General features: G+C 39.4%; 1 protein-coding gene across 7 annotated transcripts in view; it reads left to right on the top strand.

Moving 5' to 3' along the window:
- The window catches only part of LOC134342632 (copine-3-like), an 82,401-nt gene that overhangs the window by 8,876 nt on the left and 58,799 nt on the right, over window positions 1-14,726 (top strand). For 2 of the 7 annotated variants that reach the window (XM_063040985.1, XM_063040986.1), the window contains 2 exons: window positions 2,357-2,442; window positions 4,360-10,594. The exons of 3 other annotated variants lie outside the window; for them this stretch is intronic. In XM_063040985.1, the coding sequence (XP_062897055.1) occupies window positions 4,385-6,898 (2,514 nt within the window). In that variant the 5' untranslated portion in view covers window positions 2,357-2,442; window positions 4,360-4,384 and the 3' untranslated portion in view covers window positions 6,899-10,594. Of the gene's footprint in view, window positions 1-2,356; window positions 2,443-4,359; window positions 10,595-14,726 lie in introns of those variants that run through there. 2 more of the 7 variants (XM_063040988.1, XM_063040991.1) reach the window with 2 other exon arrangements.

The raw sequence follows: 14,726 nt of genomic DNA, 5'->3' as shown, positions 1-14,726 counted from the left end.
AAAATAAGAAATGATTTGTTAGTAATCATGGACACTAATCCCTAGTCATCCTGTAACTAAGTTCACTTTCACTGTGCCTTGTGCATTGACACTGAATGGAAAATTAAGATGAAATTTTGAATCTTCATCTGATTAGCATTATCTTAACTCAGGAGCTGTATTATGATTTCCCTGCTACCATATAACCTTTGCTTTTGGGTTCTTTTTAAACCTGCTCTAGATAACTATGCATGCAGTTTTTAAAAATAAGTTAATATCTAAATTAAAATTCTTCAGTGAATACCTTTCCCTACTAAGTCCAAATTTACAGCTAAATGTTCTCTAGCAGTTTACTTGTGTATTGTGGGTTATTACTAGAACCCACACTGCTATTCTCTATTGTTAATCTCCATAGCCCAATAACATAAATGTACCAACTATAGACACAATTATCACTTAAACTAAAACATTTTTTCCAGTTCCTAACTGTGTCCAAAGGATAGCTTTACAGTTATGAATAATCCTTAATGAGAAGGCAGAAGAATGGGTTGAGAGGGATGATAAATCAGCCATGATGTATTGGTAGAGCAGACTCAGTGAGCCCAATGGCCCAATTCTGCTCCTGTATCTTATCAAGGTTAATGCTGTCATTCCAGCTCATTTTCACAAGAACGCTAAATGGGACTGTGGGTAGTCCACTGGCCTTGTTATTCAGTTTCATAGTTGATCTGCCCTTGGTCTCTTCCTGTAACCCTCACTCAACACCTCATTCTATATGGTCAGCTGTGTATTTTTCAGAGCTGGTTACTGTTCATGTTAAGCGTAGGCTGTGCAAAAACAAGCAGGAATTTTCAACAATTTAGTGTAGACTTACTAAGTTTCACATGATTGTCATTGAGCAAGACTTTAAAGTAACACCATGACATGTAAGAAATCAGCAAATGGTTCTTCAGATGTGCAGTGATGTAGTTACTGCCATGTTTTTCGCAAAGAGTAAATTACAAGATACCTGTTGATATGCGGAGGTTGAATTCAGACCACATTGCATGAAGAGTTGAAATGAATTGTGAATAATTTGTGGATTCTTGATTTTATTGTTTTCACGGCATTGTAATAAATCACAAGTAGCAAACTCGCCAAAATGTTGGTAGATTGTGGTCATACAGCGTAGAAAGCCTTTCATGAAATGCAGCTATCATGTTCCTTCATTCCCATTTGTTTAGAACAGGGGTTCCCAATCGTTTTTATGCCATGGACCTCTACAATTAATCGAGGGGTCTGTGGACCCCAAGTTGGGAACCCCTGGTTTAGAACAACATGAGGGAGTTGTTTTTTACAATTTAACGTCTTCCCAGTTTTTAAGCCACGATTAAATTCCCAGCAGTTACTTGTGGAATTCTGCCAAATTGAAGAATCTATTCTGTCTTCCTGTATCGAACAGGTCGTTAGTATGCTGTGCCTGGTGAAGTGAGTACTTTCTCAGGTAGTGGTTAGCATGACACTATTACAGCTTGAGACATCAAAGTTCAATTCTGATGCTGACTGTAAGACGTTTGCACATCCTTCCTGTAAGCGCTCCTCCTGTGGTTTCCTCCCACATTCTAAAGACATACTGCATAGTAAGATAATTGGTCGTTGTTAATTGGCCTGTGATTGGGCTAGGGTTCAATTGGTAGGTTGCTACATGGTTTGCGCTGTATCTCTAAGTAAAATCTTTTACATGTCCTCTATCGCAGATGTAGCTGAATTGCACAGAAGAGGGTTTCTAGGTTTACTCTGAACAAGTGAGTGAGTTAGGATAATTGAAGCTGTTACAGTATTAACAGGGTATTTTAAGAGCCTCTTGGGTACATGGAGCTTAGAAAAATAGAGAGCTATGCACAAGGGAAATTCTAGGCAGTCTCTAGAGTAGGTTACATGGTTGGCAGAGCATTGTGGGCCGAAGGGCCTGTAATGTGCTGTAAGTTTCTGTGTTCTATTAAGCTCAGCAATACCTAGCTGTCAGCACAGTTTGCCCTAGTAAGGCCACTTGATCAAAATAATAGAGCTGCACCCCAGCAAAGTGAACTTCAGGAGCAAAAATTTAATGTGGGTAGAACCTTAGACATTTGCTGAATGGATTTCCTCCTGAATTTTAACACACTAGTTGAATCTGGAGGCTTGTGATTAAGATATTGAAATTACAGAATTCTTCAAAAAAAATTAGGGAAGAGGTACAAGGGTCGCAGTTGTGTAATGTGGGATGCTGTGAGGAATTGTGAAATGTTTAGTTTGTACTGATTCGGTCTTGTGTGGTGACATTTGTATACACAGCAATAGCCTGATTGTATTGTTTATTGCAGACATTGATTTGTCATCCCATTTATTCTTTCTGCAGTCTGTAAAGTTGATTTAAATTGATTGACAACAGGATTGGCTGGTGTCCTCAGCTGCTTAAGGGAAACTCTTCTATTTTGGTCACAGGTAAGATTCTCTTCTGTAAAGGTTGTTTAGAGGTATAAGCCTTCTAAAGGCTCCATGGTAGTTGTATCAAATTTTAGTTGAAACACTGAAATTTAGTTTTAATTGGTGTTGAAAATAGCAAAGCCTTCAGGATCATTTTTGTTTTAAATAAAAGATTTGTTATTTTTGCTCTTGTTTCTGTAGTTGGTTTGAAACAAAAAAACTTAGATTTTATCACTTTTAGGCTAGCATTAGTTTGAAGTGTGTGGTAATTTGGGTTTTAATCTGTTCCTCTGCATCATTCTTATTTGAATACATTGGTTTGCAGGACCACTGATATCTTTTAAAAATTGCAGAATTAGCTTTTTACCATAATGAGCACAAATCTTTACTTATCAAGAATTCAAGTTTGCTGTACTTTGAGTTTGAAAAATTACTTGAAATACATTATTCTTTCAAGTTGAGATTTCTCCCAGATTTAAAACAGAACTTGTGGTTTGAATAGGGTAAACTGTATTTAAATTTAATGTTATATATTGGCATATCTATGAAAAAAATTACATGTAAACAATAATCTGAAAATCAACCAACATGAGAAAATATGCAGATGCTGGAAATCCAGAGCAATACACATAAAATGGAGGACTCCTGATGAAGGGTCTCAGCCTGAAACTTCGACTGTTTACACTTTTCCACAGATGCAGCCTGTCCTGCTGAGTTCCTCTAGCATTTTGTGTGTGTTGATCTGAAAATCAAATGAAAATTACATGTCATAGTTACACTTCACGGAAACAGGCCCTTTGGCCCAGCTCAACCATGCCAGTTGTTATCCAGTGAGCTGGTCTCATCTCTCCATATTTGGTCCATAGACCTCTTCTTTGAAGCTAAACTTTTCCTTAGCAAAACTTGATCATTCTTTCCACTGTTTGTTTTTTCCTCATCTGATCCAATATTGGAACTAGCAGAGTTTTATTTCCGACTAAATACTGAAATGACCAAACCCATTTTTGTCTCACTGCCAAGACTGTTCTGTTTTCCCTCTCTGACCATTATCTTGAGGAAAAACTGGACTTTTGACCATTGCTTCATCTACTTAAGTTTCCAACACTTGTTCATCTTCACCAAAACTGCCTACTTCCACCCCTTGAAATACTAGTTTCCACCCTGCTCCAAGTCTACTTTTTTAATGTTGCTCCAGCAGCATTCTCTACTTCAGTCCCTTTGTAAATTTGTGTTTGGAAAGCTGTGGACCCATCCCATTCACTCTTTGCCTAGTGCTCAATCACCTGCACTAGCATCTGATTAATTTTGCCCAAATTTTAACAAGTTGTTATATTCACTTAACATCTCCTCCTTATCGATAATTTCTCCCGCCCTACAGATCTGAGTTCATCCTTATGCTTTAAAATTCCTTTAGAAACCACCTGTCCTTCCCACTTTACCTCCCTCTTCTGCCTCTTCCTGCCCTTCACTCTCTTTCCAGAGATCCCGGCTGCTCCCCTCTCCTCTTCTTGTCACTCACAAATCCTTCAGTTTTAGATCCTAAATCACTTGGGATACTTAAGATACTTTTGTATTTAAAACCACAATCTACTGACCAGGCTTCTAGTTTGATGATTTGATTTCAAATTTGCCTGACATTGTTGGTTTGAACTGCCTGGGAATGATTTTATTTGGTTAAATATGCAACTTGGCATAGTGTGTTGATTCATTTCTGTTGTTTCTGCATTAAATTGCTATGTAGTTAAATTTTGGGTCATGTATTTATGCATGTTGGAACTCTGATTAATGCGGTGTTTGTTAAATCCATCCATGCCTTGGCTTCTGTGCGCAGAATTTGATGGTTTTACTGTGATGGCCTTTTGTATGCTTTACATTCTAGTTAGGCTGGTTTTGTTCTAACAAGTCTGATGTAGTTCGTGCCTTTTTCGTCTGCAGGTGTTTGTTGTTGATTGAGTTCAGCATGGCCGTGGTCATCCGCTTGCAGGGTCTCCCCATTGTGGCGGGGACAATGGATATCCGCCATTTCTTCTCTGGATTAACCATTCCTGATGGTGGCGTACATATTGTAGGTGGTGAACTTGGTGAGGCTTTCATCGTTTTCTCCACAGATGAAGATGCGCGGCTTGGTATGATGCGTGGTGGGGGCACAATTAAAGGATCCAAAGTGTCACTTCTACTGAGTAGTAAAACTGAAATGCAAAATATGATTGAGCTCAGTCGTAGGCGTTTTGAAACTGGTAATGTGGATATGCCCTCAGTGGGCTCCAGCCGGCCAGGGCCACCTAGTAATACTAGTCTGAGTGGAAGGGGTAATTTGCCTACAACTATGGCTAATCTAAACACTCCCACCATGGTTACCACCACTTCCTCATTACATGAGGGCTTGAGCAGTAAGAATGTGCCGACATTTTCTGCTGCCAGTGTTGGAAGTACACCCTCAAGTCTCAATCCCACTTTCAGTAGCCCTGGGTTTACTATGGGATCAACCATGACGAGCAGTATGCCACCGTTGAATACTATGAACTCTGTACCCCCTCTGCCACCACTTCCTCCTTTACCTACAATGCCATCACTACCACCTATGCCTTCAATTCCTCCAATTGGTATTTTGCCAACACTGCCACCAGTGCCTCCCCTTCCTCCCATAGCACCTCTTGCTCCTATCCCCCCCATGCCACCTATACCCCCTATACCAAGCTTGCCACCTATGCCTATGAATGCAGGTAGCACTCTCCCTTTAGGAAGCTCTGGGCCCAGTGGAATGAATGGCTCTGGGTCTGCTCTGGGCATCAGTAGTAGCATAGGTTCCATGTATATGGGTCCTTTGGGTTCCTTGAACCCCCTTCACCCCTTGAACTCCCATAGTTCGTTGAGTAAAGGACCACCACCCATCAATCCAGATGACTTGTATGTCCATGTCAATGGAATGCCATTCACTACAATGGAATCGGATGTGAGAGATTTTTTTCATGGACTTCGAATTGATGCAGTGCACATGATGAAAGACCATTTAGGACGCAATAACAGAGATGCAATGGTGAAATTTTATGGCCCCTCGGACACTTTTGAAGCTCTGAAACGACACGGAAAAATGATGATGGGTCAGCGATTTGCCAATGTCTTCCCTGCAACAGAGAGACAATGGTTGAATGCTACTGCTGGCTTCAATGTACCCAAAAGCATGGGCCCTCCACCAAGCCTAGGGCTTTATGGACAAAACCTGCCACCATTTCACACATCGCGGTCTGAATCTCCAAGCCGACGTGAGCGATCCCGGTCACGTTCTCCTCATGAGAAGGAATACTGTGTCTATTTAAAAGGTTTACCATATGAAGCTGAGAACAAGCACATCATGGAATTCTTCAATAAGCTGGAGGTCATAGAGGATAGCATCTACATAGCTTATGGACCTAATGGAAGAGCAACTGGTGAAGGGTTTGTGGAGTTTAAAAATCCCACTGATTATCAAGCAGCATTGTGTCGTCATAAGCAGTACATGGGTAATCGTTTCATCCAGGTGCACCCTATTACCAAAAAGGCAATGTTAGAAAAGCTGGAAATTATTTCAAAAAGAACACACAGTTTTGTGCAGAGTGAGCAAAAGAGAGAAGTAACAGTGAAATCAGAGGAAGCATGTGGTTCACCAAAAGTATATGGCCACATATGGAATATACCATATAATGTAACCAAAGGTGACATGTTTCAGTTTCTGGAGGGTATTGGACTTGCAGAAAATGGTGTCCAGATTCTTGTTGATTGTAATGGTCAAGGACTGGGGCAAGCACTTGTGCATTTCTTAAATGAGGAAGAAGCACAGAAAGCTGAACGACTGCATCGCAAGAAACTAAATGGACGCAATGCATTTCTCCAACTAATCACTCTTGAGCAAAAGCAAGAAATGGAGACAAATCCACCATTTCAAACCAAAGGTCAGAAGGGTACAAGCCAAGGGAGTCTTGATACTCCTTTCCTCCCAAGTGTTGGGGGAGAGAAAATGTTTTCTCCTAGTGGTAGTTCAGCTAATCTTAATGGCCCTGCACCACCATTCAACCCTGTGAGTTCATTTAGTGGATCAAGCACCCTATTTGGTCCTGGATCAGTTCCTGCATCTGGGGTGAGTGGAAGTACTGGTGATGGTCCAGTGGGGGGAACTACATTTGGAGGCAGCAGTACAAGTAATTTTCCTACGCCAGGGGTTGAGCCGACATTTGGAAGTGGTCCCTTAAGCACCAATAGTCCAACAGTTGTTAAAGTTCAGAATTTGCCCTTTAAAGTGTCTGTGGATGAAATAGTGGATTTCTTCTATGGCTACCGTGTTATTCCAGACTCTGTGTGCCTGCAGTTCAATGAACAAGGCATGCCTACAGGTGAAGCAATGGTTGCTTTTGAGTCCTGTGATGAAGCAATGTCAGCAGTTGTTGATCTCAGTGATAGACCAATGGGCTCACGGAAGGTTAAACTAGTCTTAGGATAACCCTGAATTTTAATCACACTGTTGCTGAGAAGCTTGCCCCTGGCATAGCCCTTTAATAGTGAGCTTGTCTGAACTTCTGCCTGATGAGGTATACTTTGAAAGTGTTTGCAGCTGACTTTATGACCCAGATTATTTTGAATCCAATGAAAAATTAGGTGTCGAGTGGAAATTTTAAGTACACACCACTGATAGTGTAGACCTAGCAGAAGTGGATGCTTTCTATAGATTTATGGAACTGTAGCTTACTCATACTATAGGCAAACACAGATGCATACTAGATGCTAATACTCATTTGTTACAATGCAATTATTTTAAAGTTTCAGCACCCTGAATGGAACAAAGCTCTGATACCACATCAAATACAAATATCTATCTTCTACTTGGAACTGATACACAGAGCTAGTCCTAAGTTGGGCAGTTTTTTTTCCGAAGTGATGTAAATTATAGTATTTGTGCACTTGGGGTGTTATTGTCAGCTGCCAATAGATGCAGTGAAATAGTAGGAATTAGGGTACAAATCAGTTGAAAATTCAGTTCTTAATGTGCATGTTGACCCTCTTGTTCTGGGCATGGTATGTTTATTTTTTTAAATCTTTTGAGTTTGAGCAAAACCAATCTCTCTCATCTCTGTACATGCAGAGCAAACTGCAGGTTAAGTTGTTTGACTTGTGTTCAAAAGAAACATGCTATTGTGTGATCCTTGGCTGGACATAATCGTTTATAGAATTTACTGATGTGCTAGTTACCTAACTGTTCTGCTAGTACCCACACTGCTCACATGAGGAATACTTTGACTACTGCCTACCAGTACCATACAATGTTGACCACAGTGGTAATCTGCATTAATAGTTCTATTAAAATAGTTTTAGTATTTCTTTTCAAATTAACTAACCCAAAGATCCGATGCATTGTTGTAAAACACGTTTTAAAGTTCTGCTGCAAATTTATTCCCCTTTGGCACTGAAAAAGTAGGTGATGTTCATACCAGTGTGGGGTGCTAGTAGAAATTTAGTGTACCTAGCATTGGAAATGTATTTGTTAGCGGATGTGCTGGGTAGACACAGTGCCCTGTACTAGGAAATGCTGTACAGTCTTGTTAATGACCCATAACTCAATTTTACTGTATGATATCGTAAGCTTTTTGTAAAAGATACAAAATGAATCAGTAAGAGTGATGCCGTTTTTAAAGACAATAAAACAATGCGTATTACTTGTTTGAATTTAATGTTTTTTGCAAATGATGTTGAAGGGAGAATCTGAAAATCTGTGCAACACTACACTATACAGTTGGGGTTGGCGGGGGGGGGGGAGAAGAGAGAAAGGACTTAATTGGTCCACTGAGCATTTGTAACAGGTCCCAATACATTTTGGGATTTTGTATCCTTCTAACTTTGTTTCAAGGTTTCACTCTCTGTGTAGTGTACCAGTTTATTTTAAAGGGTGGGTTAGTGGTCTGGAATTTGGAACCCATTGGTCTCTTTAAAGAGCACAGATCTAACAGGATTCTAATTGGCAGTAGTAGCTAATGGTAAAGCTGCTGAAATCTTCTGCTGATCAATCTCCAAGACAACTCAAGAAATATAAACCCTAGGTCTGCTCAGTGGACTGATGTAAAAAGTTCCTAAAACTACGTGTAAGAACTATTGTAAGAACTGCGTTCTTTGTGTAATCTGGATATCTGCAGATGCAACATATTAAGCTTTGTATTGGCAAAGTTGCATTTAAAAATTAACTTTGTAATTTGCAGACTGATGAATTTAACATTTACATCTATTTGGTGAGATCAGTAGGCAAAGTTTTGAATTTAACCATGATGTAAAAGAATAAGTTGTACATACACCTTTATCTTTTGCAGCTTTCTGTCAATAAAATGCATTCCGTGATAAATAAACGAAACAACTCCTTTTAGGTTTAGATGTAAAGCTCTGTGTTGCTTTTATTTTATGAACCGCCATGCAAATGGCATATTTGTTGGCTGCCTTTTTGATTATTATATTTTGTGTGAAATAGTTACAGATATTTTAGTGTGATGGCGTGTTGAGAATGAAGTTGTCCAATATTGATCACAAGTATGGGAGGACTATTACTCACCTAACGTCCCATTGATCATCTGAGCTTAATATGAATCTAAAATAATGAGGTAATGTTTTGAGTTTCTTCTCGTATGATCACCAATGACAGTGATAATCCAGGTGAAGATTTTTATTGCTGTCCATCGTTGGGTTGAAAGAATCAACAGTGAAACTCTCCACACTCAATCCAATGTTTTGTTTAAAGTCCCTGCTGATGGTCTAGGAGAGTTTCTTGCCTCTCCTCACCAGCTTCTTTTCAGCCTTACAATCCTCTCAATTCTGCTGAAGGAGCAAATTTAACACTTATCCTTTTGTTGATGTGATATCAAGAGAAGATCCTCTGATGGCTAGACTAGATTTGATTAATTCTGAGGAATACTGACTACTTTTATAGAGGATATGCAATAGGCAGAATTTCTTGTTGTCAAAATAGAATGAGTGAATTTTTTTTTGTCTGGCTTGTTCTTGTATGGTATCTCAATTTTCAATTCTCAACAAAGTTGTACATATTCACCTAAAATTGGCATTTTGTTTGCTACTGTTGTATGATCCTTAAAATGCATATATAAAATGAGAGTAACTTGTAATTACATGTGTTTAAATTGCTTGTGTCTGATTTACTTTGCCTGCTCATTGACATTGCTGGAAAGACTCTGGTGTGCTACCACTCAACATTATGCAGTTCCCGATTGTTTTCTCTCTGAATTAAAAGGCATTTTGTGCACCAGATAGTCTGGATTCATTGCAAACCTTTTTACATGGTCATTCACTTGTCAACAGCCCTTTGTGTTTATGTGGAATACATAGAGTGCCTCTCTCAAAAATACATTGCTTGTATACTGGCAAACTTGCTGAATTTGATCATCAGCAGAATGGGTATTGGTTTTAAGCATTGGTTTTAGATAATTCCAGATACACTTGTCTATTTCTTGAGCTTGTTCTGTGTATCCAACCTAGCACAGAAAGGTTACCATTTCAAGGTATTATCCTGTAAAAGTTGATTTTCTTTAATAATCCAGTGCTGGCTGGTATTGCTAATTGTTTGTCTCAAATGTGCAAAGATGGAATATGATTAAATAAAGCCATGGTATTTCTCAATGTGTTCAAACAGTGTAGATAAAAACTGCTTTGGTAATCTTGTGAATGAAACTCACCAGAATACTTTGCAACACTAGTACTATTTGATTATAGTATTGATTGGTGAACTGCTTTGTATTGACTTTTGTTCAGTACAAGTATGAGCTGATGAGCCATTGAATTATCAATATCACAGTGACACGTGCGGAGCCATCGGATCAGCAGGAATGTACCCAATTAATCAAGTGTAAAACTTGATATTTGTATGAAGGAAGTTTACTGAGGAGTAATCTGACTATGCAAATCGTTCTCTTTTTATGTGCTACTATGAGTTGATGCCAGCTCTGCCTTCGAGGCTCTGAAATTTGTAATCTTTGGCTTAGAATTGGCTGCCATGTGAAATTCCTGCGTTTTGATTACTGTGTATCGTCAGTAATCAGACTTACAAAGACATTGTGCTGATGAGAAAGCTGGGCAAGGTAGGTTGATGGATGTTTGAGGAGTTGAATGCATTCAATAGGTTTGACATTCACTTGTATCTTGGACAGAAGTTTTTTTTTAATTCAGAATACAAATGAAATTGTAAGCAGCTTTGCCACTGAACAGTGGAAGTTTGCACCATACATATCAAACATTACACCTGTATATGGCTTCAGCTAAAGTAAGACAACCATGTAGTGTAAAAGAGTGAAGGCTATAAACTGGGGATTACAGTTCCCTCTTACCGTGCAGGACATTAGTAAGTAATTTGGATGTTTTTTGTCCAATAACATTCTTGATCATTTTGACTGGTTTCGTTGCAAAATTCTCAGATAACTTTTGTTGGGAACTTGAGTGACTGAAATCGCACAATATACTGGCGTTTCCACTGTACAGCCTTTGGATGTGAGGCATGGTTACTGCAGATCCTGGTGTGCTGGTGAAGTAATGCATTTGCAATTGACAACGGTTTTGCTCTTTGATTCCAGTATTATTTCCTATAGCAATTATCCCATAAAATCGAATGTTTTAATGCATACTATAACCTTTGAACTACGCATTTGAACCGACAAAGAACTGAAGTACAGCTGAACAAATCCTATTTGGGAGAACTGGAGGATCTATATATCTGGCTGGTGCATCATTTGCAAGGTGTGGTATACAGTCTTCTGCCATTATTAGTTATACAACCCAATCATCAAGGACCCATCTGCAGTAACCCCGGTGCCCTGTACTCTACCTGTAGCTTTTCATGCATGCAAGTGCTCATCTAAATACATTTTAAAAAACCTATGGTGAAAAAAGTCCTACAACCCTTCAATTAATGGGTTAGATTTCAACCCCCACCTAGTGAAATATTTCTTCATTAAATCCCTCCAAATCTCCCACCATTGTACTTGCATTGTAGACTTAGAAGGAAAAGTTTCTCACCATCTATATCCCACGTTTTTGTGTACAGTGGATTCCGGTTAATTGGTACACATCAGAACCAGTACATTTGTTCCAATTAAGCAGCTACCTCAATTAGCCAAAGTTTCATGGAAGCAGTTTTCAGCAGTTCTAAAAAATGCAAACTTGTTTAACTGAATAACAAATTAGAACACTATCGATACTACTATAGCACTATAAAAATGGTTTGGTTCTTAGTAGTTATTGACAGAGAAATTCATCTGCCGTATTCTTTAGATTGACTGTAAATGAACACAATCAGCACAAGCACCTAGTGTAGATGGTGGCCTGCCATCACACAATGATTGCATGCTCCAAATCTTTATTTTTATTGTAACATTCAAGATAATTATTGATACCTTCACATTCTTTGTAGTTTCTAACTGGAAGTAGTGAAATTGTTTCATTTTCACTCCCGACCGTTTCTGGTATCTCCAAGCCTGAATGCTTGAAAACGCAATGCGCAGTTATTTTGTGTGTATCGGAATTGTCTTACTGCTCATTTCTCACCAACTATCTGGGACAATTTTTTTTTGTTTTGAACACAAACACATAACTGACACTATTTTAAAAACTCTTCATTCTAGTGTCTTAACAGCCACACTAATGCATGTGACTGGTGCTAGTTAGAAACTGGCAAAATCTCTTGCCCCCATTAAGCAGCATGTCCCAAATAAACACAGGGATTCCCAAATATTTTCTATATTCGTTTTTGTTCTTTTAAGAGTTGGCCCAAATAAACAGCTGTCCCAATTAACTGGAATCCACTATTTCATTCAGGACCCCCAGGCCTTTGCCTCAAATAAACAAACCCCCAGCTTGTGAGTTTCCCTTTAGAGTGAAGGAGGATGAGAGATGTCTTGATAGTGGGGTACAAGTTGTTAAGAGACTTCCCCCAGGGTGGAAATAGCTAATGTGGGGGGGAGGGCATACTTTTAAGGTGATTGGAGGAAACTGTAGGGGCAATGTCAGAGTTAAGTTCTTTACACAGTGGTGGGTGTATGGAATTACCTTCCAGGAGTAGTGGTAAAAGCAGATACATAGAGGGATATTTAAACTCTTAGATGACCACATAGATGAAAGAAAAATGGAAGGTTATATAGGAACAGTAAGATTGATCTTAGAGTGGGTTAAAAGATCAGCACAACATTGTGGGCTGAAGGCTTATTCTATGTTCTCAGCACCCTCACTGATGTAATCACATTCATTCTCTATATTACAACCAGAACTCAATTGTGTAAGGGCTGTGGCTTGTATTTGGTATGTCTTAACCCCTTTCAGGGATCCTTGAAGTTGAACAAAGACACCTTAGTGTACCTCTACTTCCTTTGACCCCACCATTCATTGTATGCATTCTGGCATTGCGTAATGTGTTTCAGGATTAAAATTCCATTCATTGCCCATTTTACCTACTGAATTTTTTAGCTGAAAATTACCTCAGTATCCAAAACATCTCTCTCCATGTGATCTGCTAATTACAGCTCCCAAGAATTTGTATTGGCTTCACAGATCAGCCTTGTGCTGGCTTCTGATCACAAAAAAAACCCTTGCCCATCATCTGCTTATAATTGAGCCAGTTGTCTCCAATTTGCTAAATTGGTCTGTCAAATTAAATTTGTTTGAATCTTGGCAAGGCCTGTTTGAAGCTGACCAAATTGGGTGATGTAACTAAATTATCAAATACCAAACTGTAGAAACCAGGGATCCCAAATGTCCTAACTACACTTATTTAATAGAAACAGAAAATCAACAGCACAATACAGGCCTTTCGGCCCACAAAGCTTAGAACTACCTAGGCTTTACCCATAGCCCTCTATTTTTCGTAAGCTCCATGTAGCCATCCCGGAGTCTCCTAAAAGACCCTATCGTTTCTGCCTCCACCGCTGCCGCCGACAGAATATCTACAGAAGCGTGAATATATTTCCCTCAGTGCTATACATACACACCACAATCTAATAAATTATAATAATTGGACAGAAATCATTCAATTGCAACTTCCACATTTCTGAATAGGCAACCAGGTCTTTTCCTGCAGGTGAACTATATCGCTGGCTGGGGTTTCATCAGACGTACACACTGTTCTGTTCAAATTTTGTGCTGGTCTGTGACAGAAACAATTACGAAGTAAAGCTCCCATCCTCTGTCTCGACTGACCCCAGCCTTCAAACTCTTCTCCCTCCTGTTCAAGTGCTATAACTTTCTGCCCCCGAATATTCATCACGTTTAATCTACTCAGTTTCTATCAAAATTAACTTCAGCGTTTACGTTCTGCTACATGGGATTCCCAAGCCTCAATCGTCTTTGACGTTACTGGTGAGGTATTGAGCCCGAAGAGCCATTTATCCTACGACTTTCCATCTAATTATCAATGAGCGCAATCTGTTGATTTTTGATTAAATAGCTCAGTAATTTACTGGGAATTCTCCAATTCGGATTACTATTGACATAATTGATCTTGTCCCATCCCGGCCCTATTCACGAGCAAGAGTTAATATTAAAACGGTCCATTGTCCGATGGATTGTCTCGTATGTGTGGTAATCATGAACCGATGGGGGTTATGGTATAAGTATACGGCAGCCATTTCGCACTGCTAACCAGTTCAATATGTCGGTAAATGGAGGTGTCGAGCAGTCAGAAGTGAGGTGTTGTGGTTTGCATTAAATTGAACGGTTAGTGCCGTTGGCGGTCATTTGAGAAAAAGGTGCGCCGTTTAAAATTTGAATTTTAAAGGGGAAAGTGCCAGCGTTAGGGTGCTGAGCAGCAGTGCACTGGCTTGAGGTTTACTTTTCACTGATCGAATCACTTATTACAACATGGCAGTATCATCAACCCGTTGTGACAGCATTGTTTGAAAACGTGTTTCGGCGTCTTTGCTTTCTTCAGGGAAGCTACATAAATAGACCCAGCGTATTCAGCTGTCGATCACAGTGACTAAACGGCCCTGCTTGCTGTCCCTCTGTCCAATTCTGTTTCGTGCTTAATATACCATGAGGATTCCAAGGTAAAATCTATCAGTATGCTTGTATTTTTGGGCAAGGACGGTGTTCTTTGACACTATACACATCTTAGTTTAGGTGTAACTTTTTAGTCAACGTCGTTGAAAATCTAAAACGACCTGTAAATACTGGTGTCGGACAGCGTCTGTAGAGAGAAGATACCCGTTGCGTAAGCTACATCTGTACGGAAGACTTTATGTGCAGTAGTACTTTAAATTGAAAATAAATGGACAGGCAGGGCGAAGAAACAACCT

This window comes from Mobula hypostoma, chromosome 2 (genome assembly GCF_963921235.1).
Source record: "Mobula hypostoma chromosome 2, sMobHyp1.1, whole genome shotgun sequence".
Lineage (NCBI taxonomy): Eukaryota > Metazoa > Chordata > Chondrichthyes > Myliobatiformes > Myliobatidae > Mobula > Mobula hypostoma.
This window is presented reverse-complemented; position numbering and strand designations above follow the sequence as displayed.